A 23,755-nucleotide genomic window follows, 5' to 3' on the forward strand; every position below is an offset into this window, starting at 1 on the left:
TAGTGTATAGAAACATACCATTTTTGTACATTGATTTTGTATCCTTCAACTTTATTGAATTTGTTTATTATTTTTATTATTTTTTTGGTGGAGACTTTAGGATTTTATACAAAATCATGTCATCTACAAATCAGTTTTACTTCTTCCTTTCCAATTTATATATCTTTTGTTTCCTTTTCTTACCTAATTGCTCTGGCTAGGATTTCCAATACTATGTTGAATAAAAATGGCTATGGTGGGCATTCTTGTCTTGTTCCAGATTTTAGAGAATAGCTCTCAATTTTTCACCATTGAGTATGATGTTAGCTGTGGGTTTATCATATACATCTTTTATTATGTTGAGGTGCTTCCTTTTATACCTACTTTATTGAGTTTTATCATAAATGTATGTTGAATTTTGTCAAATGCTTCCTCTGCAGTTACTGAGGTAATCATATGATTTTTATACTTCATTTTATGAATGTAGTATATCACATGGATTGATTTGCAGATGTTGAAACATCCATGTATCCCTAGAGTAAATACCACTGATCATGGTGCATGATCCTTTTAATGTATTGTATTTGGTTTGCTGTTATTTTGTTGATGATTTCTGCATCCATGTGCATCAGAGATACTGGCTTGTAATTTTCCTTTTGTGTGTGTTGACTTTGTCTGATTTGGTATTAGGGTGATATCGGCTTCATAAAATGAGATAGGAAGTGTTCCCTTCTCTTCAATTTATTAGAGTAGTTTGAGAAGGGTAGTCATTAAATCTTCCTTGAATGTTTGGTGGAATTCATCTGAAACCATCTGGTCCTGCACTTTTGTTTTTTGGTAGGTTTCTGATTACTGTTTCAACCTCTGTACTAGTGGTCAGCCTATTCAAATTGTCTGTTTCTTCATGGTTCAGTCTTAGAAGGTTTTATAATTCTAAGATTGTGTCCATTTTTTTCTATGTTGTCCAATTTGTTGGAATATTCTCTTACAATCCTTTGTATTTCTGTGGTATCTTTTGTTATTCTCATCCTTTGTATTTTTATTGTATCTTTTGTTTCTGATTTTTTAATATGGGTCTTACTTTATAACCCATCCAGCTGCTCTGTGTCTTTTGATATAAATTCAGTTCACTTACATTTTGGGTGATTATTGATGGATGAGGACTTAGTACTGCCATTTTATCTTTTGTTTTCTACTTGCTCAATGTTTTTATTGTTTATTTTCCTTGAGTTTCTGTCTGCTATTTTTGGTTGGTAGTTTTCTATGATATTTTCCTCAGTTTCCTCTTTTTGTATGTTTTGTGTCTCCATTTTAGATCTATGTCTTGCAGTTACCATGAAGTGTATATCAAATATCACATAGATAAATAGTCCTTTTTCTGTTAATAGCATCTTATCTTCATTTAACTACATGGTTTTCCTCTTCCTCTTTTGTGTTTTTATTGTCTCAAACTTCCCCTTTTTATATTGTGAGTTTGTTACCAACTTAAAGTAGCTATAGTTATTTTGTTTGCATTTTCTCCCCTTTTAACCTTTATGCTATAATAAAGCATTTAAAAACCTGTTCTGACAGTTGTAGTTTTCTGATTTTGTCACCTTCTCATGCTCATGATGATTCGTGTCCAACTCTTTATAACCTTTTGGACTGTAGCCCTCCAGGCTCCTCTGTCCCTGAGATTTTTTAGGCAAAAATCCTGGAGTGGGTTACCATTTCCTTTTTCAGGGGATCTTCCTGACCCACAGATCAAACCCATGTCTTCTGCAATGCAACTGGATTCTTTACCACTGATCCATCGAGGAAACCCATTTATCACTTTATTTATGCCAAGTTTTGTGTACTTTTGTCTTTTTGTTTCTGGTATAAGAACTCTGTTCAGCATCTCTCATAAGGCAGCTCTAGTGTTGATAAACTCAGCTTTTGTAAACTCTGCTCCCTTCTCCCTCTGGGATGTCCACTATCCTAATGTTGCCCTACCTAGAAGAGTCAGATAGCTCTTTCCTCATTGTTTTGCATCTTAGATTTCTTTCTTCATACTTGCTAATTCTCTCTTTCATATGGTCTGCTTCATTTCCAGTGCTTTTTAATGCATTCTTCATCTCATTTATTATAAGTTTTCAGCTCCAGAATTTGTTTAGTTCTTTCTTAAAGTTTCAATCTTTTTGGTAAAGCATTTCTGTTTATTAGTTTTATTCCTAAGTTCATTGAAGTGCCTTTCTGAGTTTTTGTAGCTTGTTGAGTTTCTTCTTGATAGCTATTTTAAATTCTCTATCAGTTAGATCACATTATTCTTTGACTTTATGTTTGATTTCTTGAGAATTGTCATTTTCTTTTTGTGGTGCAATGTGACTGCTGTGGTTCTTCCTGATGCTTCTTCTGACAGAGCATGTGATATGGAACTGGTTAGAAATTAGAAGTCTTTTCTTTTTCCATAGCTGGCACTTTAGCATAAGTTTTTGGTTTCTCTTACCTGAGCTATCTCTGTCAGAAGTGTGTCCCCTGCTCTTGTGCTCATTATCACTTCTTGTGTTTTCAGATTCATTGGCACCTTGCTTTGGCCTGTTTAACTGGCAGAAGCTTCTTGGTGTACCTGGATGGTGGTTATTCCCTTGCTTCCAGTATCCTCTGAGTCATAGGCTCTGCCACTGCAGGGGGCAGGGGTAGGGAGAGCCAAGTTCATACCAGTACCTCTTCCCTATCTGGTTTTCTAAGGTTCACAGGCTCTGCTGCTACTGGGGAAGAACAGAGGGGCTGGAGACTTAGGAACCTCAGTGGCTGGAGACACAGGGCCCCAGCCCCCATTCCCACTACTGTACAGTTACTTGTGGTCATGGGTGTCACTGCAGCCAGGAGGCTGGAGTTGTGTGCACTGCCTACCCTGCTGCTGCCAGGTTATATGGGTCTGCGGGCTTAACTGCCCTGGTCAGAAGGTCAAAACTGTAGGTAATACTTTTACTATTCCTTAGGTTCTGCCTACTTTATCTATTCCAGTCCATCCATCTTTAGAGGTGTAGGTGTGTGGAATTCTCTAGCATCCTGGTATGTTGGGAAAAAACACCTTCGCTGAGTTGTGAATGTTTTACTGGTTGTAGATTAAAGGGGAGAGACAAAGGTAGCTTTTCATTCTACCATGTTGTTGATACCACCCCTTGACATTTTTGTTCAGGACAAAACACTACTGTTTTCTACTAGTAGCTGGTAATTGAGAATTTCTTGGAAAGCTGCATATAGCCTAAGAAGCAAAGAGCAAAATCTACTAAAAAGTTAGCTTGGAGCCATTTTCATATAGTTCAGAGTGTTTGACTAGTTATTCATTCAGTAAATATTCATTGAACAACTACTCTGTGGCAGTTGTTCTGTGCTAAGCTCTGTGCTAAAAGCTGGGAAACAGTGTTGAATAGTAATGGCCATAGTTCTTGCTTTCATGGAGCCTGCTGTCTAGGGAATTGAATGCCATTAATTAAAAACTCACACAAATATGTGTGATATCACACTTGTGGTGAGTGTTACAAATAAGACTGGTGTGTTGGTATAAGGGTCTGTGGTGACTGGATTTGCCCAAATCAGTGAGGGCAGGGATGGTTTCTGTGAGGAAGTATGGATTATACTGAAATCCAGTGCAAAAAGTAGCCATTAATTAGGTGTAAAAGTATGAGACATGTGAGACAGTGAACAGCATGGTGGATAGACCATGGGCCTCTAGAACTATCAGAAGGTCAAAAGTATTTGGAACACAAGGAAGGGGGCAAAATGTGGTGCAAGCTGTGGCCTAATAAGTAAGAAAGTGAGCCCATCCTGATTTATTATTATCATTTGCCTTTTAATTAGAAATGTTAGCATTATCTTTCACACTGATTAAGCCAACAAAAAGAGATCATAAATAGGAGTGATTAAGTGATATTTGCTTACTACCTAGATTTTCTTTTACCTCCTAGACAGGACACCTTCATGGAAAATTATTTTACTAGCCAACGAGACAACATATTCCGGAATGTGGAGGTTTTGATTTATGTCTTTGATGTGGAAAGCCGCGAACTGGAAAAGGACATGCACTATTACCAATCATGCCTGGAGGCCATTCTGCAGAATTCTCCAGATGCCAAAATCTTTTGCTTGGTACACAAAATGGATCTGGTACAGGAGGATCAACGAGACCTGGTAAGTAGAAAGGGTGATGCACCACATGATTATTGTGCTTTGTAAACTTCTTTTGTAGAGATATAGGTAAATTTGTATCATTCAATTTTAGGGAAAAAGAAAATCTCAGTGTAGGCTTTCAAAATAAAATTGATATCTGTTTTAAACAAACCTTCTCTGGTAAGGTAAAGATAATGTTCATTTAACAAATAATGTTCAAATTTAGGAAAGGATCCTAACCACATGATATCACTAAGCAGCTTTATATATATTTAAAATATATTCGCTGCCCTTGTTTTACTGTCCTTCAGAGCAGGCAGTTATTGTCAAGGCTAGAAGACCCACCAGGGTTGAGATGAAGAAAGGTCACAGCTGTTTCTAGATTGACCTAGGAAATTGGCTTGCACCAATTCAAATGCCAATTACACAGTGTTAGGCGCAATTCCAAGACCTCATAATTGCACTGATATGGTATATTTATCTTCTTTTCTACCAGGGGAATTAGTACACAAAGATTAAACCAGAAAAGACACAGTAGGAAGGGCAAACTCCTAGCTAGCTATGAGACCCTAGGACTGGCAAGTCACAAACACAGTCTAGCTTTAGTTTACTCAATATAAAATGAGAAGATTGGATTTTAAAGTCTAAGCTGAAAGAGAAGATTCTCTATTTCCAAGAGTAAATAAAGTTGAGGAAAGCAATTTCAAAATATACTGGTGATATAGAAGAATATGCTTCCTCTTTGAGTTGGAACCTAGGAGTCTAAGGATCCCCTTTAGCTTAAGAATTTTTTTGGTAATAACTGTGGTCAAGAATACTTTTTCCATAATTAGTTATATGATTGCCTTCAGTGTTCCAGTATTTGCATATGTTTTCTTGTTTCTGGGTTAACTTCCAGACTTTCAGAAACAACTTGACAGACAGTTCAATATTTGACTCTGAAAAGAACTTTGGAGTGTCTATCCTTTCTAATTCCTTTTCCCTCTGACTAAGTATCAATTTTGTCTTAATTCAGCTGAAAATTCTGTATGTAGCTTGGCCTTGAGATTGTGAGGGTTTGTTATTTTAGAGTTTTCTGTTTTGTTTCCCTGGCCCAATTTACACAGAAAATCCTAGATCATTCCAATGGATTTTTAAAATACTTATAATTTTTAGTGATCAACTTAATGTTTTCTAAATACTTATGTAAATATCCCCAAAGATACATTAATGTTCTTTGTGGGATTTTAAGCTTAATTAATAGAAGTATACTCTTTCATTAAAGATTCAGACTTGGAAGTTTTAGAGTAAAATGGCTAGGGTGTTCTGTGAATAGCAATTTCAAGCAAAATAAAGTGTTTCCTTATATGTGTGTGTATTACTCAGGTTCCTCAGAGAAAGAGAACAAATAAGAAATATGTGAGAATAAGAGAGAGATTGAATTAATTTTAAGGAATTGACTCATGATTGCAGAGGCTGGCAAGTCTGATATCTACAGGCAGGCTGATAACCCAGGAAAGAGTCAGTGTTGAAGTTTGGGTGAGAAGGCAGTCTGGAAGGCAGAATTCCCTCTTCCTGGGAAATGGGAGTCTTTTTGTCTTAAGGCCTTCAACCAATTATATAAAGCCTACTCATATTATGGAGGGGGATCTGCTTTACTAAAAGTCTATTGATTTAAGTATTAATCTCACCAAAAATATCTTCATAGCAACATCTAAATTGGTGTTTAACCAAATGTGTGGGTCCTGTGGCCTAGTCAAATTGGTAATATAAAATTATCTACCACAATGTTGAACATACACTCATGCAAGCTCTGGAAAATATCTGTGTATCTGTTTATATTTGTATAGATAAATGTTTTTCCATGTGCATATGGGTGTGTGTGTGTGTATATATATATATATATTTGTGTGTAGTTAGTTGTTATATCTATGTAGGCAAATAAATACAGCCTGTACAGAAATAATATGTATGAATGTATGCATGTGTGTATGAGAGAGAAACATATCTATACAAGCTTAAGTATTTTGATTTATAAAATCTTGATATTGGTATGGATATCTTAAAAGTGACCCAGATTGGGTGATTTGAAATGTTAGATATATTTTATTAAGATTTCTCTATATGGTGAATTTTATTTTCCAACATAGTACTCTCAGTGAGTACTCAGAATAAGCAGCACACTCCTGAAGAATTCTAGTAGCTGTTGCACTTTTTAGACCTGACCTGAAATCATTTCTGCCATCCTAGTCTGTGAAGCAAGGTACACATTTAAAAATTTCTCTGGGGGAAAATGAAATACCTCTGTTTAAAATATTTTAAAATATTACACCTCAGATTTTGCAGTGAGAGAGGAGAGCTGTTATATGTTGATCAGTATATTGGTCTTTTTACTTCAGATTTTTAAAGAGCGAGAAGAAGATCTGAGGCGTTTGTCTCGCCCATTGGAATGCTCTTGCTTCCGAACATCTATCTGGGATGAAACTCTCTATAAGGTGTGTATGTTTCCCTGAGTTTAAAGAGCATGAAAAAAAAAAGCTAGAAAGGTATTATCAAAACTAAAAGATTTTAGAGTCTTTCATAGCAATCTAGATGTGTTGAACTAAAAGAAGAAATTATCTACAATAAATTGAAAAGTATCCAACTTAACCTTAAGAGATTTTGGGTTTGATTTTAGGTTGGGTCGACATACCTACCAGATCACACCTAATTAGCCCAGTTTGGTCCTGGTTAATTTGATGCAGATCTTCATGACAGTAGAGGTTTCACTGGCCATCATCCATTTTGACCTGTTTTGGTCTCAATGCTGATTGGAAGTGTATCTAGTATTCAGGTACCTCTACAGGATATAAGCTAGTCTATCTAAGTTTGGATGGCAATAGAAGAACAGTATTTAGGGGAGAAATTGGAGACGGGAGTCTTAGAATGAGACGTGTTATTCCAAGAATATGATAGCTGCAACTTTCATGCAAAATTAAAGACTAGCATTCTTTCAACCAAAGAAATTGTTCCTATTGCTGGGACGGATATCACACTGCTTGTAGTAGTTGTAAAGGTTACAATAATAGCTGTGTTATGGATGAAGTTGAAATTACCTCATTGGCACATAGGCTCCTTATCCTGCTTTCTCCCTTTCTCCCAGTGATTTAGTGATTTGAAAGACTGGCTTCTTTTGGGTCTTCCTGTGGTCAGACCTTTCCTTCAGACTGTTTCTGATATTCATTGACAAATCTGGGTAGGAAAGCATCCTTCTTAGTGACTCATAGCTACAGCCTCAGTATCAACTGCATCTGACAAGTATCTTCAACCAAAAGCACAGAAACCTGATTTGCCAAGGAGAAAAACAGTTGGACTTTAAAACATAACCACTGATTTTTTTTTAACTAATTAATTTTTCCCAATATTATGTTGACCCAGCCTCACTCTAATAACAGATCATTTTGAGATACCTGTCTAGGAAATACTGTTCTAGATTAATTTGGGCCGAATTTCTCTCAAAGCCTTATTCCCATAGAACAGGTAACCGTGAATAAGGATGGACATGACGCACTGATAAGAACCAACTGCGGTGTGAAGGATGGCAATACATAACACGACCAAAGACAATTGGCTAATCACAACACTGCTGTGAGTGACAATGTCTCTGCTGTGGTTAGCTTTGGTGCCTTCTCCAAGGTAAATTCAGCAGTGACATTAACACCGACCTGGGAACTTGGAACCTGAACCCCCATGCCTAAGTAATAAAACTAATTGGAACAGAAACATGGCTCTTACATCTCTTACATCAATGTTACATAGAGCTGACATAAATTTTTATATTTATTAAGTTTTATTCTACAAGCACTCATTGCATATCTGCTTGATACTGTTGGACACACAAATAACTCAGACCAGGTTCCTGTGCTCTAGTAGGGGAAGAGAAGATTATACACCCTACCAGACAAATTGGAATGATATTTAAAGAAATATTATAATGAAAATTCAAATAAAAGAGCCTTAGGAAAATAGAGGGAGAGTGTGATTAATTTAAATTCCTATTATAGTCATACTCCTCTGGATGAAATCAGTTTTAGGCAAACACACAGTGGACCATTTTTAATTTGATTAGATCAATAATTTATACAGTTGACAATAAGCCTTTACAAATAGTGCCACTATTTTCTCTTGTAATTTCTCTTGTATGTTATCCCATTGAGGGGAGGGGCCATTTTTCTATGTGGCTCTGGTGTTTACACTAAATTGATTATTGGATGTATGTAAATATTGGGTTCTGATCTTAGCAATCTACACTATTGGTCTTAGATATCTATTTGAATGACTGGATTAGAAGTTCTTTAGCCAAGTAAATCAGAGTTTTCAGCTTTCCCTAAGGCAATATGATGGAACTAAAGTATTTGTTGATTTCTAACTATCAGTGGAAAGAAGCATTTCATAAGTGTTTGAAACTTTTAAAAATGTAACTGAACAACAGAAATAAAATATTAGTTTCATTTTCTCACTTCATTTGTGTTATATTTGTTACTAGAATTTGTTTAAGACTTAATTATCACTATATTTTCCTATCTATATATTGTAGTATACTTCCACCAGGGAAGCCCATAGTATACTTACACATTTGCAAAGATCTGGGCCTGTTTACCAGTTAGTAATATTGCACTGTGCTTCTGTTCTGTTAGGCTTGGTCCAGCATTGTTTATCAGCTGATCCCCAATGTCCAGCAGCTGGAAATGAACCTAAGGAATTTTGCTGAAATTATCGAAGCTGATGAAGTACTTCTATTTGAGAGAGCCACTTTTCTGGTGAGAACTTTCTGCTGTGCAGATGTATTTCACACTCACCTTTTTCTGTTCAGCAATGGAGAATATGTTGCCACTTTCAGAAAGACTTGTTTTCCTTCTTGTCATTACTTCAGCATACATAGCTTTATTTATGAAGTAGTATTGTCAGCAAGTAACTTGAAAGAAGTTCTTTTGTGTGTTGGTCTTTACTAATTAGTAGCACTTAAGCATTTGCAGGTATTTGTTACTATATAATTTAGATTGTTTTGTTAATAATTGTCCATTTGTCTTAAATAATTCCTATTTCCCATTGACTTCTATTATGAAACGATGGGTATTTTCCTTTGAGAAAACTTGTATCACACCCCTTTCTCCAAAACAGTTTAAAACTTTTAACATGGAGGAGATGTAATGGTCACCTCAGTAACATAAATAAGAGTTCAGATGGTGAGGTGAAAGGGCAAAGAGGTATGTTGGCATTATTTTTCTTATAAATTCAACTTAATAATATTATCTCCTACTGTGTATATGGCTGTGAGGGAGTATGAAAAACCCAATATTATATTTATAAGTGAAATGTTTAATAACAGTAATAAAAACTCATTTGACATGTCACAAGAACTGCATAAGTACTTGCCGATCAGCTGCATAAATATAACCCTAAGAGTAGCTCACAGTAAATAATTTGTTTCTGAGCTCTACCAAAGCTTGGTGATTTTAGACACATTTCTTTTCTTTTTTTACATATACATGTATCTATTCTTTTTCAAATTCTTTTCCCATTTAGGTTATTACAGAATATTGAGCAGAGTTCCCTGTGCTGTACAGTAGGTCCCCATTGGCCATCTGTTCTAAAATATAGCAGCATCTATCTATGTGTCAATCTCAGACTCCCAATCTATCCTTAGACCCACCTGTCCACCCTGGCAATCACATGTTTGTTCTGTAAGTCTGTGAGTCTGTTTCTATCTTGCAAACAAGTTCATTTGTATCATTTCTCTCAGATTCCATATATAAATGATATCATATGATATTTGTCTTTCTCTTTCTGACTTACTTCACTTAATATGATAATCTCTAGGTCCATCCATGTTGCTGCAAATGGCATTATTTCATTCTTTTTTATGGCTGAGTAATATTCCATTGTATATATGTACCACATCTTTATCCATTCAACTGTCAGTGGGTGGTTAGGCCGTTTCCATGTCTTAGCTATTGTGAATAGTGCTGCTGTGAACATAGGGATGCATGTATAGTTTTGAATTATACTTTTATTGAGATATATGCCAAGGAGTGGTATTGCTGGATCACATGACAACCATGCTTTAGTTTTTTAAGGAACTCTCCATACTGTTTTCCATAGTGGCTGTACCAATTTACATTCCCACCAACAGTGTAGGAGAGTTCCCTTTTCTCCACACCCTCTTCAGCATTTATTGTTTGTAGATTTTTTGATGATGGCCATTCTGACTGGTGTGAGGTGATATCTCATTGTAGTTTTGATTTGCATTTCTCTAATAATTAGTGATGTTGAGCATCTTTTCATGTGCCTCTTGGCCATCTGTATGTCTTTGGAGAAATATCTATTTAGGTCTTCTGCCCATTTTTTGATTGGGTTGTTTGTTTTTTTTGATATTGAGACACATGAGCTGTTTGTAAGCCTGGAGATTAATCTGTTGTCAGCTGCATAGTTTACAAATATTTTCTTCCATATCGTGAGTTGTCTTTTTGCTTTCTTTATGGTTTCCTTTGCTGTGCAAGGCTTTTCAGTTTAATTAAATCCTATTTGTTTGTGTTTAATTTCTATTAGTCTAGGAGATGGATTGAAAAAGATATTGCTGAGATTTATGTCAAAGTGTTCTGCCTATGTTTTCTTCTCAAGAGTCTTATATACTGTCCAGTCTAACATTTAGGTCATTAATCCATTTTGAGTTTTTGTGTATTGTGTTAAAGAATGTTGTAATTTAATTTTTCAAATGTAGCTGTCTGGTTTTTCCAGCACCATTTATTGAAGAGATTGTCTTTTCTTCATGTATTCTTGCCTCCTTTGTTATAGATTAATTGATCATAGGTCGTGGATTTACATCTGGGCTTTCTAGTCTATTCCATTAATCTATATGTCTGTTTTCATGCCAGTGCCATACTGTTTCATTTACTGTAGCTTTGTAGTATAGTCTGAAGTCAAGGAGCCTGATTCCTCCAGCTCTGTTTTTCTTACTCAAGATTGCTTTGGCTATTCAGGGAATTTTGTGTCTCCATACAAATTTTAAGATTTTTTGTTCTAGTTCTATGAAAAATGCCATTGGTAATTTGATAGGGATTGTGTTGAATCTGTAGATTGCCTTGGGTAGTATAGTCATTTTGACAATATTGATTTTTCCAATCCAAGAACATGGTATATCTTTCTATCTGTTTGTGTCATGTTTGATTTCTTTCATCAGTGTCTTTGTTTTTTTGCTACTCAGTAAAAACTTGCTACGGGGACAGTAAGATGAAGAAAAGTGAGGTTCTGGCAGTCTGGAAGAAGTTTCTTTATGACACAGAGAAAAGAAAATTGAGATGAGTCTACTATTCTGTAGATTCCCTAAATGTTTTTGTGTTCTATTTCAGTTCTATGGAAACTGAAAAGTTAGGGTTTTGAGTAGTTCTAGTTAGTGTTGTCCGGAGAAGGCAATGGCACCCCACTCCAGTACTCTTGCCTGGAAAATCCCATGGACGGAGGAGCCTGGTAGGCTGTAGTCCATGAGGTCACTAAGAGTCGGACACGACTGAGCAACTTCACTTTCACTTTTCACTTTCATGCATTGGAGAAGGAAATGGCACCCCACTCCAGTACTCTTGCCTGGAGAATCCCAGGGACGGGGGAGCCTGGTGGGCTGCTGTCTATGGGGTCGCACAGTCGGACACAACTGAAGTGACTTAGCAGCAGCAGCAACAGTTAGTATTGTCAACCTCCATTTCTCCCAGTTCACAATGGCTCATCTTTTCATTAGGGGATGAAATCAAATAAACTCCCAGCTTGAAAGAGTATTTGTTGAGGAGTTTTGCTTCCATGTTCATCAGTGTTACTGGCCTGTAATTTTCTTTTTTGTGTGGTATCTTTCTCTGGTTTTGGTGTCAGGGTGATGGTGGCCTTTTAGAATGAGTTTGGGAATATTCCACGCTCTGTGGTTTTTTGGAAGAGTTTAAGAGTGATAGGTGTCAGCTCTTCTCTAAATGTTCGATCTAAATCACCTGTGAAACCATCCGGTCCTGGACTTTTGTTTGTAGGAAGATTTTTAATCACAGTTTTAATTTCATTACTTATGATTAGTCTGTTTATGTTTGCTACTTCTTCCTAGTTCAGTCTTGGAAGGTTGTACTTTTATGATAACTTGCCCATTTCTTCCAGGTTGTCTATTTTATTGGCATATATTTGCTTGTAGTAGTCTCTCACAATCCTTTTTATTTCTGCTGTATCAGCTGTATGTAATTTTTCCTTTTTCATTTCTGATTTTATTTGAGTCCTCTCTTTTTTTCTTGATGAGTCTGGCTAAAGGTTTATCAATTTTGTTTATCTTTTCAAAGAACCAGCTTTTAGTTTCATTGATCTTTTCTGTTGTTTTCTTTATGTCTATTTCATTTGTTTCTGTTCTGATCTTTATGATTTCTTCCCTTCTATTAAATTTTGGGTTTTATTCTTCTTCTCTAGTTGCTTTAGGCCTAAGGTTAGGTTGTTTATTTGAGGTTTTTCTTGCATCCTAGATAAGATTGTATCACCATAAGCTTCCCTCTTAGAACTGCTTTTGTTGTGTCCCATAGGTTTTGGATCATCATGCTTTCATTTTCATTTGTCTCTAGGTATTTTTTATTTCCTCTTTGATTTCTTCAGTGATCCATTGGTTGTTTAGTAGCATATTGTTTAGCCTCCATGTGTTTGTGTTTTTTACAGTTTTTTTTTTCTTGTAATTGATTTCTAATCTCATAGTATTGTGGTGGGAAAAGATGCTTGATATGATTTCAATTTTATTAAATTTACCTGGCGGGGCTCACTTTGTGGTCTAGCATGTGATCAGTTCTGGAGAATGTTCCATGTGCACTTGGTAAGAATGTGTATCCTGCTGCTTTTGGATGGAATGCTCTATAAATACCAGTTAAGTTCATCTGGTCTGATGTGTCATTTCAGGCCTGCATTTCCTTATTGATTTTTCTGTCTGGATGATCTGTCCTTAATGAAATTGTGGTGTTAAAAGTCCCCTGATATTTTTGTGTTACTGTCACTTTCTCTTTTTATGGCTGTTGGCATTTACCTTATATATTGAGGTACTCCTATGTGGGTGCATATATATTTACAATTGTTATGTCTTCTTCTTGGATTGATCCCTTGATCATTATGTAGTGTCCTTCTTTGTCTCTTATAACAGTCTTTATTTTAAAGTCTATTTTGTCTGATATGAGTATTGCTATTCCAGCTTTCTTTTGATTTCCATTGCACAGAATATCTTTTTCCACCCCCTCACTTTCAGTCTCTATGTGTCCCTAGATCTGAAGTGGGTCTCTTGTAAACAACATATGTATGATAGACACATATTTTAATCTGCGTTTGGTTCCCCTTTTATAAAATAGAGATACTAATTACATCATAATTTTTGTGTGGTTTAAAATAGGACATGATAACATTAAATCTTAGTACAAAGTTCAGCATATAGCTGACAGACTGTCAAACATTGGTTTCTTTTCCTATTACAGCCAACAGAATGCAGAGAATGCAGGTGCAGTTTTTCCTTTTAACTTTGTAGAAACATTATTTTTAATGGCAGCATACTTGGCAGTCATTCTTCCTGCTAACTGATACAGCTGAGGCAACAAGACCTAACCAGGGTCTTCTGCCTCACCCCATAGGCAGGGGTTACTTGCTTGGAAGTTCATTATCCTGAGCCCTGTCTTTCCCACTAGTGTAAATAGTAGCAAGCAAGTGAGCTTTTCTGTCTGTCCTGATAGACATGACATTATAGAATCCTGCTTAGTGGTATTTTCCTGCCACATCTACCACATATGATCATAGAGGTTAATTTAATATGAGCTCTGCTTTTCACCAACAATAACAGGTGGCTTTTGGTTTCTCTTGAGGACTGTGTTTAGGTGTTTTGACCATTTTCACTGAGGTGCTTGAAGTCAAGCAACAGGAACCTATTCCACCATTGGTCTAGGAATTATGTTTTTGAAATTTAGATAGTTTCAGGGAATTGCCCTGTGAATTTTCTTCTGGCAAATGACTCCGTTTTGCTTACTACTAGAAACTTAACATCAGCCTGTGGGAAATATTTTTGTGGTTTTATTAATCTGAAAGTGTTAGGGGATGCATTTTCAGCTGGCATTGGTGTCTATCATGAATAGTTCATTTTTCATTTATAAATAGTACATCCTCAGAGGTTAGAATCAATCAGTTAAGATTTTTAAATATAATACCAAAAATCACTTGGTTATAGCCTTCGTTAAAATTAAGTACATTAAGTACACCTCAAGAACAGCTAAGATTTTTTTTTTATTTTTCTGTTTTGATTTGTACTTTTTTGAATCAACAACCATTCTGTGAAATATTGAAATAAGATGAATATTTAAAGTAAGTGAGAAAGGCTAGCAGTGAACCAAAATAGATAATACTTAAATGTTCTAATAAAATTATAACCAAACATTACTGGATGGGTCATCCTTAGGGATGTTGAATTTATTCAAAATACTGATAGAATATGGGACAGATCAATAAAGACAGCAAAGCCAGTTGCCAACTCTACCCTGAAAATCAGGGTGACTAAGAGACTGATGGATGTAATGGCTTGAGGAGTAGTAGAGGGTGATATGACAATGCGGCATGGATTGAAAAGGCATTGCTCTTTTTTGCAGGTGATTTCTCACTATCAGGGTAAAGAACAGCGTGATGCCCACAGATTCGAGAAAATCAGCAACATTATTAAGCAATTTAAGCTGAGCTGCAGGTAAGAGATCTTGTGTGATGTATTCGATATTTATCTCTGGAAAAAATTATCATATTTGAGAGGTTCGAATACCTTTAGTAGACTCCACTTCTATATTCAGCATAGTTCCTTATATTAAAAATAAATCTTGGGCTTCCCTGGTGACTCAGTGGTAAAGAATCTGCCTGCCAATGCAGGAGATGTGGGTTCGATCCCTGATCTGGGAAGATCCCACATGCCACAGAGCAACTAAACCTATATTCCACAAGAGAGGCCACCACAATGAGAAGCCCGTGCACTGCAACTAGAGAGTAGCCCCCACTCCCACAACTAGAGAAAAGCCTGTGCAGCAATGAAGACCCAGTGCAGCCCAAATAAATAAAAAAGATTTTTAAATAAGAGAAAAGCTCAACTCTATAAACTTCTTGACTGAAGTGAAAGACAATATCCTTTAATGCAAACTCAACTGATGCAGAAGAAGCATAAGAAAAATATCTAAGGTGAGTGCCCTTTCAATGTGTTTGTTACTATTTGGGAAGAAATAAGCAGACGATGTCCAAGAGAGTTTTGAAAAAGAAGAAAGAAGGAAGGTTTACCTTACCAAATACCAAGATTTACTATAAAACTACGATAATTAAAATAGTATGGTACTGATTTCAGGAATGGTACAAAGAAGAGCATCTAAAAATGTCTGATCATATTGTCTCAGCTTTGTTTAAATCTAGTTTGAATCTTAGCATTGTGAATGTAGGAAGTAGGAACAGCTGAACATCATAATCTAGTAAAGTTTTAATAATAAAAATTCTTATCATGGTAAAACTTTGATACTCAGACAATAGAATAAGTGTAAGTTATCCCTTTTATGCCTTAGCACACTTTGAGACTTTCTGATATGTTTATGCCAACATTTTTAAAGAATAAATGCAAATGGCATATAAATATTATTACTCTTTTTGTTTTCACAGAAATGGGGTCATTTCTAGAATTTCAACATAACTAACATTCAAAAGGTATAGTTGTTAATCTCAATGATAGGAAAATTTCAACAGAATAAACTTAAATATTAGAGAAATCTTTGGCAACATGATTTTTAACGTGAATCTAGGTCTAAGCCCGCTTTTCATTTCACAGTCACTATCAAGTCCTAATCTGCTTTCTGTCAAGGCCACTTTCCAAGGCATGTTAAATTTGTCATTAGAGTTTCCTGGGAAAAGAAAGTGAGATTAATGACTGTCTTAATGAGGTGGTGGATTGAGATATAATGGTATGCAAATGTTAACATGAAAGATAAGAATGTCTGATATTACTATTACTTTATGTCCTTTACTCACTTTTCCCCTTTCTCCTATAGCAAGCTAGCTGCCTCTTTCCAGAGCATGGAAGTCAGGAACTCTAACTTTGCTGCTTTCATTGACATTTTTACATCCAACACTTATGTGATGGTCGTGATGTCGGATCCATCCATCCGTAAGTTTAAACTTAGCTGACATAGATTCAAAGCCACATATTCTTTAAACTAATTGCCTTAGAAGTTGTACATTATTAAAGATACTGAAAAACTATTTTATAGTGCACAACCCTGTGAATGTACTTAGTGCCACTGACCTATACATTTAACAATGGTTAAAATGATAAATTTCATTTTATGTGTATTTTACCACAATGAAAATAAATTAGTACTAATGGTAAATAATTTTTTTAATCGATTTATATTTTGAAGCTTAGAAATAATTTAGACTCTAGGGTATTATATTTTTCATGGGAGCTTCAAAAATCAAATTACTAAATCTGGGGATTTTAAAGAAAACAAACTCAAATGTATGAGTTGTGCTCCACATAGGGTATATTTTTAAAGGACTAGTCACTCTAAGCTCTGAACTTTTCATTGTTGAACCATTTTATATGTTATTGTATATTTCTAAGTACCGTACTCCCATATTTGTATTATGGGCATAGAGATAGATATTTGATGCCTCCATGCCATAATAGCTGTATCGATCACAACTATTGAAATAAAGGTTCTAGCAGTATTTCTAGGATGTTCCCAGAAATTTAAATTATCTCTTAAATTATCTATCTTATGTTAATATTAGAATATAGAAGAAGATAATGTTTTACTATTAGCCCCAAACTAAACGAGTTTGAAAATTTATTTTGAAAATATTATGTTTAGAATATAAACAAATCTTTCACTCAAAAAAATTAAACTCTGGTTAACTTGGGACATAGGTTCTCTGTGACATACATTGAGGGATTTGGCTCTCTTTCATTTGTTTGTTTTTACTAGTAATATATTCCTTTGGCTATTTGTACTAACTATGTTGGCTATCTTCCCTACCCCATCCTCAGCTTCTGCAGCTACTCTGATCAATATTCGCAATGCCAGGAAACACTTTGAAAAGCTGGAAAGAGTGGATGGACCAAAGCAGTGTCTTCTCATGCGCTAAAACATTGCCAAATGCTGTTTCAGAAAAAAAAAAATTGGAATACTGTTTCTTAGTGTTGTATTAGTATATATAGGCTCTGAAATGTTGTGATGATTATCACTTCTGCATTTCTTCCCTACTCCCCAGTCTTAATGTATAGTCTTGAATGCTATTTACTCAAAACAGCCTGTAAGAAGTTAGAAGATAAACTGTCTGTGAATTTGGTGTGACATAAAAGTAGGTGATATGTAAGTGTTCTGATAACAATGTTCTAATAGTGTAAGTGTTCTAATAACCTGGTTTCAGTTGTTGTGTATGCCAAAGCCTTTTCCAGCATCATCTTATATTCCTTATCAGATAGTAACCTATGTGTTTGGAATATTACTGTTTTCTCAGCATGCACTAAAAATATTCCCTAAATGCAATTATAAATAAAGTTTTGCTGTTACAGATTTCAGTAACATTCTTTTCTTCTTTTTTTCTTTCCCTTGTTTCTTCAGCTTTTCCCTAAGAAAAAGAAAATGAATTTCACAGTTAACCTGGGGGAAGAAGACTTGCTTTTTGGGAAATAGTATAAAATAAAGTTGGTTGGGAAGGATGAGCCAAATGATAGCTTTAAAGCTAGGCAGAAGAGTTTTGATATAATATGATAGGAAATGGTAAAGGAATTTTGAAAGAAAGTTAAGCGACGGGCTGACTGATGGCAGTTGGAGAAACAGATAGTAATCCAGGCTTGAAGTGTGTTGAAAGTCTGTTTCAAGATGCAACTAGAGAAGGAATGAATAAAAAGTTGAGGGAAAATAGATAGTATTTATGAGATGTAAGTCTTCTTTCTATGAGGTCCAGGAATGGTTAATTTATATATTCCATAATACCTAATGGTATGTGCTTTCACTATACTCATTAAGTGTTATTAAAACCTCATTCAAGGTGGGAGTTTATTTGACTTCATTCCCAAGGAAAAGATGAGCCATTGTGAACTGGGAGAAGTGGAGTTTGACAACACTAACTAGAATTACTCAAACCCCTAACTTTTTCAGTTTCTATAGAACTGAAACAAGACACAAAAGCATTTAGGGAATCTACAGCACAGTAGATTCATCTCAATTTTATGTCATGAAGAAACTTCTTCCAGACTGCCAGCACCTCATCTTTGCTCATCTTATTGTCCCCAGTGGAGATAAATAGAGTTTTTACTGAGTAGCAAAGAACATGCTGTCATTATGTAGATTAAAAATGTAAATTCTTAAAAGAATCTCATGGGATTAATTTTATCAACAGTTGCATTAATCTTCTATAGAAGAAGAGTTTAAGTTTGATGTCCTAGATTATTTGTCCTATTAACATCTAGGAAAATGAAAAGAGGAAATGAATAGGGAGTCTGTTCTGTGACTAATGATTTGGCATCTTCTCCTTATCCTTTATCTGGGATGAGATTTGAAGGAAAACACCCAAAAGTGTTTTTTTCTTTTTCCTTTGGAAGGTAGATATAGGTCTCCCACATTGCAGACAGATTCTTTACCAGCTAAGCCACCAGGGAAGCCCAAGAATACTGGAGTGGTAGCCTATCCCTTCTCCAGGGGATCTTCCCAACCCAGGAATTGAACTGGGGTCTCCTGCATTGCAGGCGGATTCTTTACCAGCTGAGCTACCAGGGAAGCCCTAGGTATAGATATATAGATATTCAATTAGTTGAGCACCAGAAAAAAACTGTTACGTGATTACTTTGTTTGCTCTTCATTCAACCTTTTCTCAGATTCTAGTTATAATTTGAACTTGGAAGATGTATAAAATTATGAAAGGTTAGAAAAATGAGGTTAATTTGACTTAATCCTAATGGTAATGAACAGCCAGTCTTCTTTGTCACTGAAGACAAGAAAAAAATGTTTGGAGAAATTTGCCCAAAGATGTGCCACTTAGAAACTGAAATAACACAAGTGGACAGTGAAGACATGTACACAGAAAGAGTTGGAGAGAAGAAATCAAAACCAATGATGTAAAACATATGAGTTTAGTGATACAGTGAGCTGATTCTTTTTATAGGCCTTGTTAGCTATGTTAGTAAGGAGGATTACAGATAAAAAACACTGGAGGATTACAGATAAAAAACACTGGTGCCGGGGGGCACTCTCTGTCCCCCTTCTGATGTCTATGTCAGAAGCTTTCTCTGCCCCTTTTCATACTTTAATAAAACTCTGCTATACAAAAGCTCTTGAGTGATCAAGCCTGGTCCCTGGTTCTCTTCTTTGGAGATCACAAATCCGACATCGTTCACTGTAAGCTATCATCTTGGGGGCTCATCTGGGATCTTCAGGACAAGGTAAGAACACTCAAGAGCTCTAGCTCTTTCCTTTCTCGGTCACCTTTTCCTGGTCTCTTTGACCATTTCATAATTGTGTGGGGAATTAGAACTACTAACCTAATCTGTTGGATCATAGACTTTCAAGGGACTTGTGATCCATGCTGTTACTGTGTACTTTTACTTAGACCCATGTATGGAAGCGCCTAGCCTTGCTAGGAGCCAAAGTTACAAGAGCACGTTTGGGAGTGAGGTGCAGCTCTAGCTCCAGGAACATCTCTCAGGCTAGAGGTCACTCTCTTGGCTGCCTGCCTCTGGGGCCAGTGACCTGAAAGTGAGTCTTTGTCACAGCTGTCCCTCTAATCTGTGGATAAAAATATTGCTTGTGACCATGAGCTTTTTGAGGACACAGATAAGGAATTGTAGGATCTGGTCAGATTGGAAGCACTTCTTCCTTTGGTAGTGCTAACTCTTAGTGGATCAGAGGAGGCTCTCTGGTGGGTTTTGTCTCAACTCCCTAGATATTCCTTTTGTGGAATCTGTGGGAATGAACTGGAAGGATTGGCCCTAGTAGCTTGAGGACAAAAATCACTTTTTCCTCACTGGCCGACCCTTTTGCTATCACATATACTGGTGTGGTGACACTCAGAACAGAACTCTTGATTGTTGTTCATCCCTTTATAACTCACCTCTTCTATTGTGATCAGGACTGTACTCAGAAATGTGCACAGGCACATGGAACACGGATGCTTCCCCTAATAGTCCTAGCTTGGGAAACATTCTGAAAAGCTACTCTGTTCCACCCTGGGTGGCATCAGAGAAAAGGGAAAATCAAACAAAGGTCTTGGTGGTATGGAACTAAATCAGTCTGGGATGCCATCAGGTCTACCCCTGTGCATCTCCACCCCGCCTCAGTGGTAGAACTGAGAGAGTCAGTTCCTAGGCAGGTTGATAAGAAGTCTAGGGGTCCCCAAGGAGAGAGAAGTATGGAATATTCAAGGAGGAAGAAAGGACAAACTTTTTTTACTTTTTTTCCTCTACATTCCTTAGGATTATATAACAATAATGTATCCTGCCTGAGGACAGTCTCTGGCTAATTCTGTTATCTTAAAACATAAATTATGGGAGTGGGTCTGGTGAGGTCTTTGCAACCTCCAGACATTCTTTGGATTCATTGGAGAGTATATAACTCCATTGCTAACACTAGCAAAAGGGGTACTCTTTTGCCCCCTTCTGATGCCTATGTCAGAAGCTTTCTCTATCTCCTTTATACTTTAATAAAACTTTATTACACAAAAGCTCTGAGCGATCCAGCCTCGTCTCTGGCCCCGGATTGAATTCGTCTCCTCCGGAGGCCAAGAATCCCGCGTCTAATCGTTCAGCAACAACCTTTCAGAACCAGTAGGGATGAGTAAGGTAACTGTATCAGTAAGGGACAGACTAAGTCCTACCAGGGAAGGAAAGCTTTGGTGGAAAGTCTGTCTAACCCCTATCTGGAGTGGAGAGGGATGCCCCCGGTGGGAAGAAGCCACAGCTGTGGATGCAGCTGCTTTCTCTCTTACAGATGGGAGCTAGCAGTTCCAGAACCACTCCTTTAAAATGTATTTTAAAAAAACTGGGACAAGTTTGATCCCCAGAGTTTAAAAAGACATGCCTGATCTTCTTCTGTGATACTGAATGGCCACAGTATCCTTTGGAAGATGGGGAATGCTGGCCTGTTGAAGGGTCTCTTAATTATGATCAGTTCAGTTCAGTTGCTCAGTCGTGTCTGACTCTTTGCGACCCCATGAATCACAGCATGCCAGGCCTCCCTGTCCATCACCAACTCCAGGAGTTTACTCAAACTCATGTCTATCGAGTCAGTGATGCCATCCAGCCATCTCATCCTCTGTCGTCCCCTTCTCCTCCTGCCCCCAATCCCTCCCAGCATCAGGGTCTTTTCCAATGAGTCAACTCTTCGCATGAGGTGGCCAAAGTATTGGAGTTTCAGCGTCAGCAGTATCAGTCCTTCCAATGAACACCCAGGACTGATCTCCTTTAGGATGGACTGGTTGGATCTCCTTGCAGTCCAAGGGACTCTCAAGAGTCTTCTACAACACCACAGTTCAAAAGCATCAATTCTTTGGCACTCAGCTTTCTTCACAGTCCAACTCTCACATCCATACATGACCACTGGAAAAACCATAGCCTTGACTAGACGGACCTTTGTTGACAAAGTAATGTCTCTGCTTTTTAATATGCTGTCTAGGCTGGTCATAACTTTCCTTCCAAGGAGTAAGCATCTTTTAATTTCATGGCTGCAGTCACCATCTGCAGTGATTTTGGAGCCCAAAAAATAAAGTCTGACACTGTTTCCACTGTTTCCCCATCTATTTGCCATGAAGTGATGGAACCAGATGCCATGATCTTAGTTTTCTGAATGTTGAGCTTTAAGCTAACTTTTTCACTCTCCTCTTTCACTTTCATCAACAGGCTGTTTAATTCCTCTTCACGTTCTGTCATATGGTGGTGTCATCTGCATATCTGAGGTTATTGATATTTCTCCTGGCAATCTTGATTCCAGCTTGTGCTTCTTCAGCCCAGCGTTCCTCATGATGTACTCTGCATATAAGTTAAATAAGCAGGGTGACAATATACAGCCCTGACGTACTCCTTTTCCTATTTAGAACCAGTCTGTTGTTCCGTGTCCAGTTCTAACTGTTGCTTCCTGACCTGCATACAGGTTTCTCAAGAGGCAGGTCAGGTGGTCTGGTATTCCCATCTCCTTCAGAATTTTCCACAGTTTATTGTGATCCACACAGTCAAAGGTTTTGGCATAGTCAATAAAGCAGAAATAGATGTTTTCTGGAACTCTCTTGCTTTTTTGATAATCCAGCAGATGTTGGCAATTTGATCTCTGGTTCCTCTGCCTTTTCTAAAACCAGCTTGAACATCTGGAAGTTCACAGTTCACGTATTGCTGAAGCCTGGCTTGGAGAATTTTGAGCATTACTTTACTAGTGTGTGTGAGATGAGTGCAATTGTGCGGTAGTTTGAGCATTCTTTGGGATTGCCTTTCTTTGGGATTGGAATGAAAACTGACTTTTTCCAGTCCTGTGGCCACTGCTGAGTTTTCCAAATTTGCTGGCATATTGAGTGCAGCACTTGAACAGCATCATCTTTTAGGATTTGAAATAGCTCAACTGGAATTCCATCTCCTCCACTAGCTTTGTTTGTAGTGATGCTTTCTAAGGCCTACCTGAATTCACATTCCAGGATGTCTGGCTCTAGGTGATTGATCACACCATCATGATTATCTGGGTTGTGAAGATATTTTTTGTACAGTTCTTCTGTGTATTCTTGCCACCTCTTCTTTTTTTTTTTTTTTTTTTTTTTTATTTTATTTATTTTTTTTTTATTAGTTGGAGGCTAATTACTTTACATCATTACAGTAGTTTTTGTTATACATTGATATGAATTAGCCATGGATTTACATGTACTCCCCATCCCAGTCCCCCCTCCCACCTCCCTCTCCACCCGATCCCTCTGGGTCTTCCCAGTGCACCAGGCCCGAGCACTTGTCTCATGTATCCAACCTGAGCTGGTTATCGTTTCACCCTAGATAATATACATGTTTCAATGCTGTTCTCCTGAAACATCCCACCCTCGCCTTCTCCCAGAGTCCACAAGTCTGTTCCATACATCTGAGTCTCTTTTTCTGTTTTGCATATAGGGTTATCGTTACCATCTTTCTAAAGTCTATATATATGTGTTAGTATACTGTAATGGTCTTTATCTTTCTGGCTTACTTCGCTCTGTATAATGGGCTCCAGTTTCATCCATCTCATTAGAACTGATTCAAATGAATTCTTTTTAATGGCTGAGTAATATTCCATGGTGTATATGTACCACAGCTTCCTCATCCATTCGTCTGCTGATGGGCATCTGGGTTGCTTCCATGTCCTGGCTATTATAAACAGTGCTGCGATGAACATTGGGGTGCACATGTCTCTTTCTGATCTGGTTTCCTTGGTGTGTATGCCCAGAAGTGGGATTGCTGGGTCATATGGCAGTTCTATTTCCAGCTTTTTAAGAAATCTCCACACTGTTTTCCATAGTGGCTGTACTAATTTGCATTCCCACCAACAGTGTAAGAGGGTTCCCTTTTCTCCACACCCTCTCCAGCATTTATTGCTTGTAGACTTTTGGATAGCAGCCATCCTGACTT

At 37.0% G+C, this 23,755-nt stretch overlaps 1 protein-coding gene across 2 annotated transcripts in view; it reads left to right on the forward strand.

The window, feature by feature from the left end:
* LOC110122823 (ras-related GTP-binding protein B) overlaps positions 1 to 17,702 on the forward strand; it is a 34,032-nt gene extending 16,330 nt beyond the window's left edge. For both annotated transcript variants that reach the window (XM_020870384.2, XM_020870385.2), the window contains 6 exons: positions 3,912 to 4,134; positions 6,492 to 6,587; positions 8,769 to 8,891; positions 14,754 to 14,845; positions 16,176 to 16,291; positions 17,174 to 17,702. In XM_020870384.2, coding sequence (XP_020726043.1) covers positions 3,912 to 4,134; positions 6,492 to 6,587; positions 8,769 to 8,891; positions 14,754 to 14,845; positions 16,176 to 16,291; positions 17,174 to 17,271 — 748 coding nt within the window. In that variant the 3' untranslated portion in view covers positions 17,272 to 17,702. The remainder of the gene's footprint in view (positions 1 to 3,911; positions 4,135 to 6,491; positions 6,588 to 8,768; positions 8,892 to 14,753; positions 14,846 to 16,175; positions 16,292 to 17,173) is intronic.
* Positions 17,703 to 23,755: the final 6,053 nt, after the last annotated feature.

This window comes from Odocoileus virginianus, unplaced genomic scaffold (assembly GCF_023699985.2).
Source record: "Odocoileus virginianus isolate 20LAN1187 ecotype Illinois unplaced genomic scaffold, Ovbor_1.2 Unplaced_Contig_50, whole genome shotgun sequence".
NCBI classification, from domain to species: Eukaryota; Metazoa; Chordata; class Mammalia; order Artiodactyla; family Cervidae; genus Odocoileus; species Odocoileus virginianus.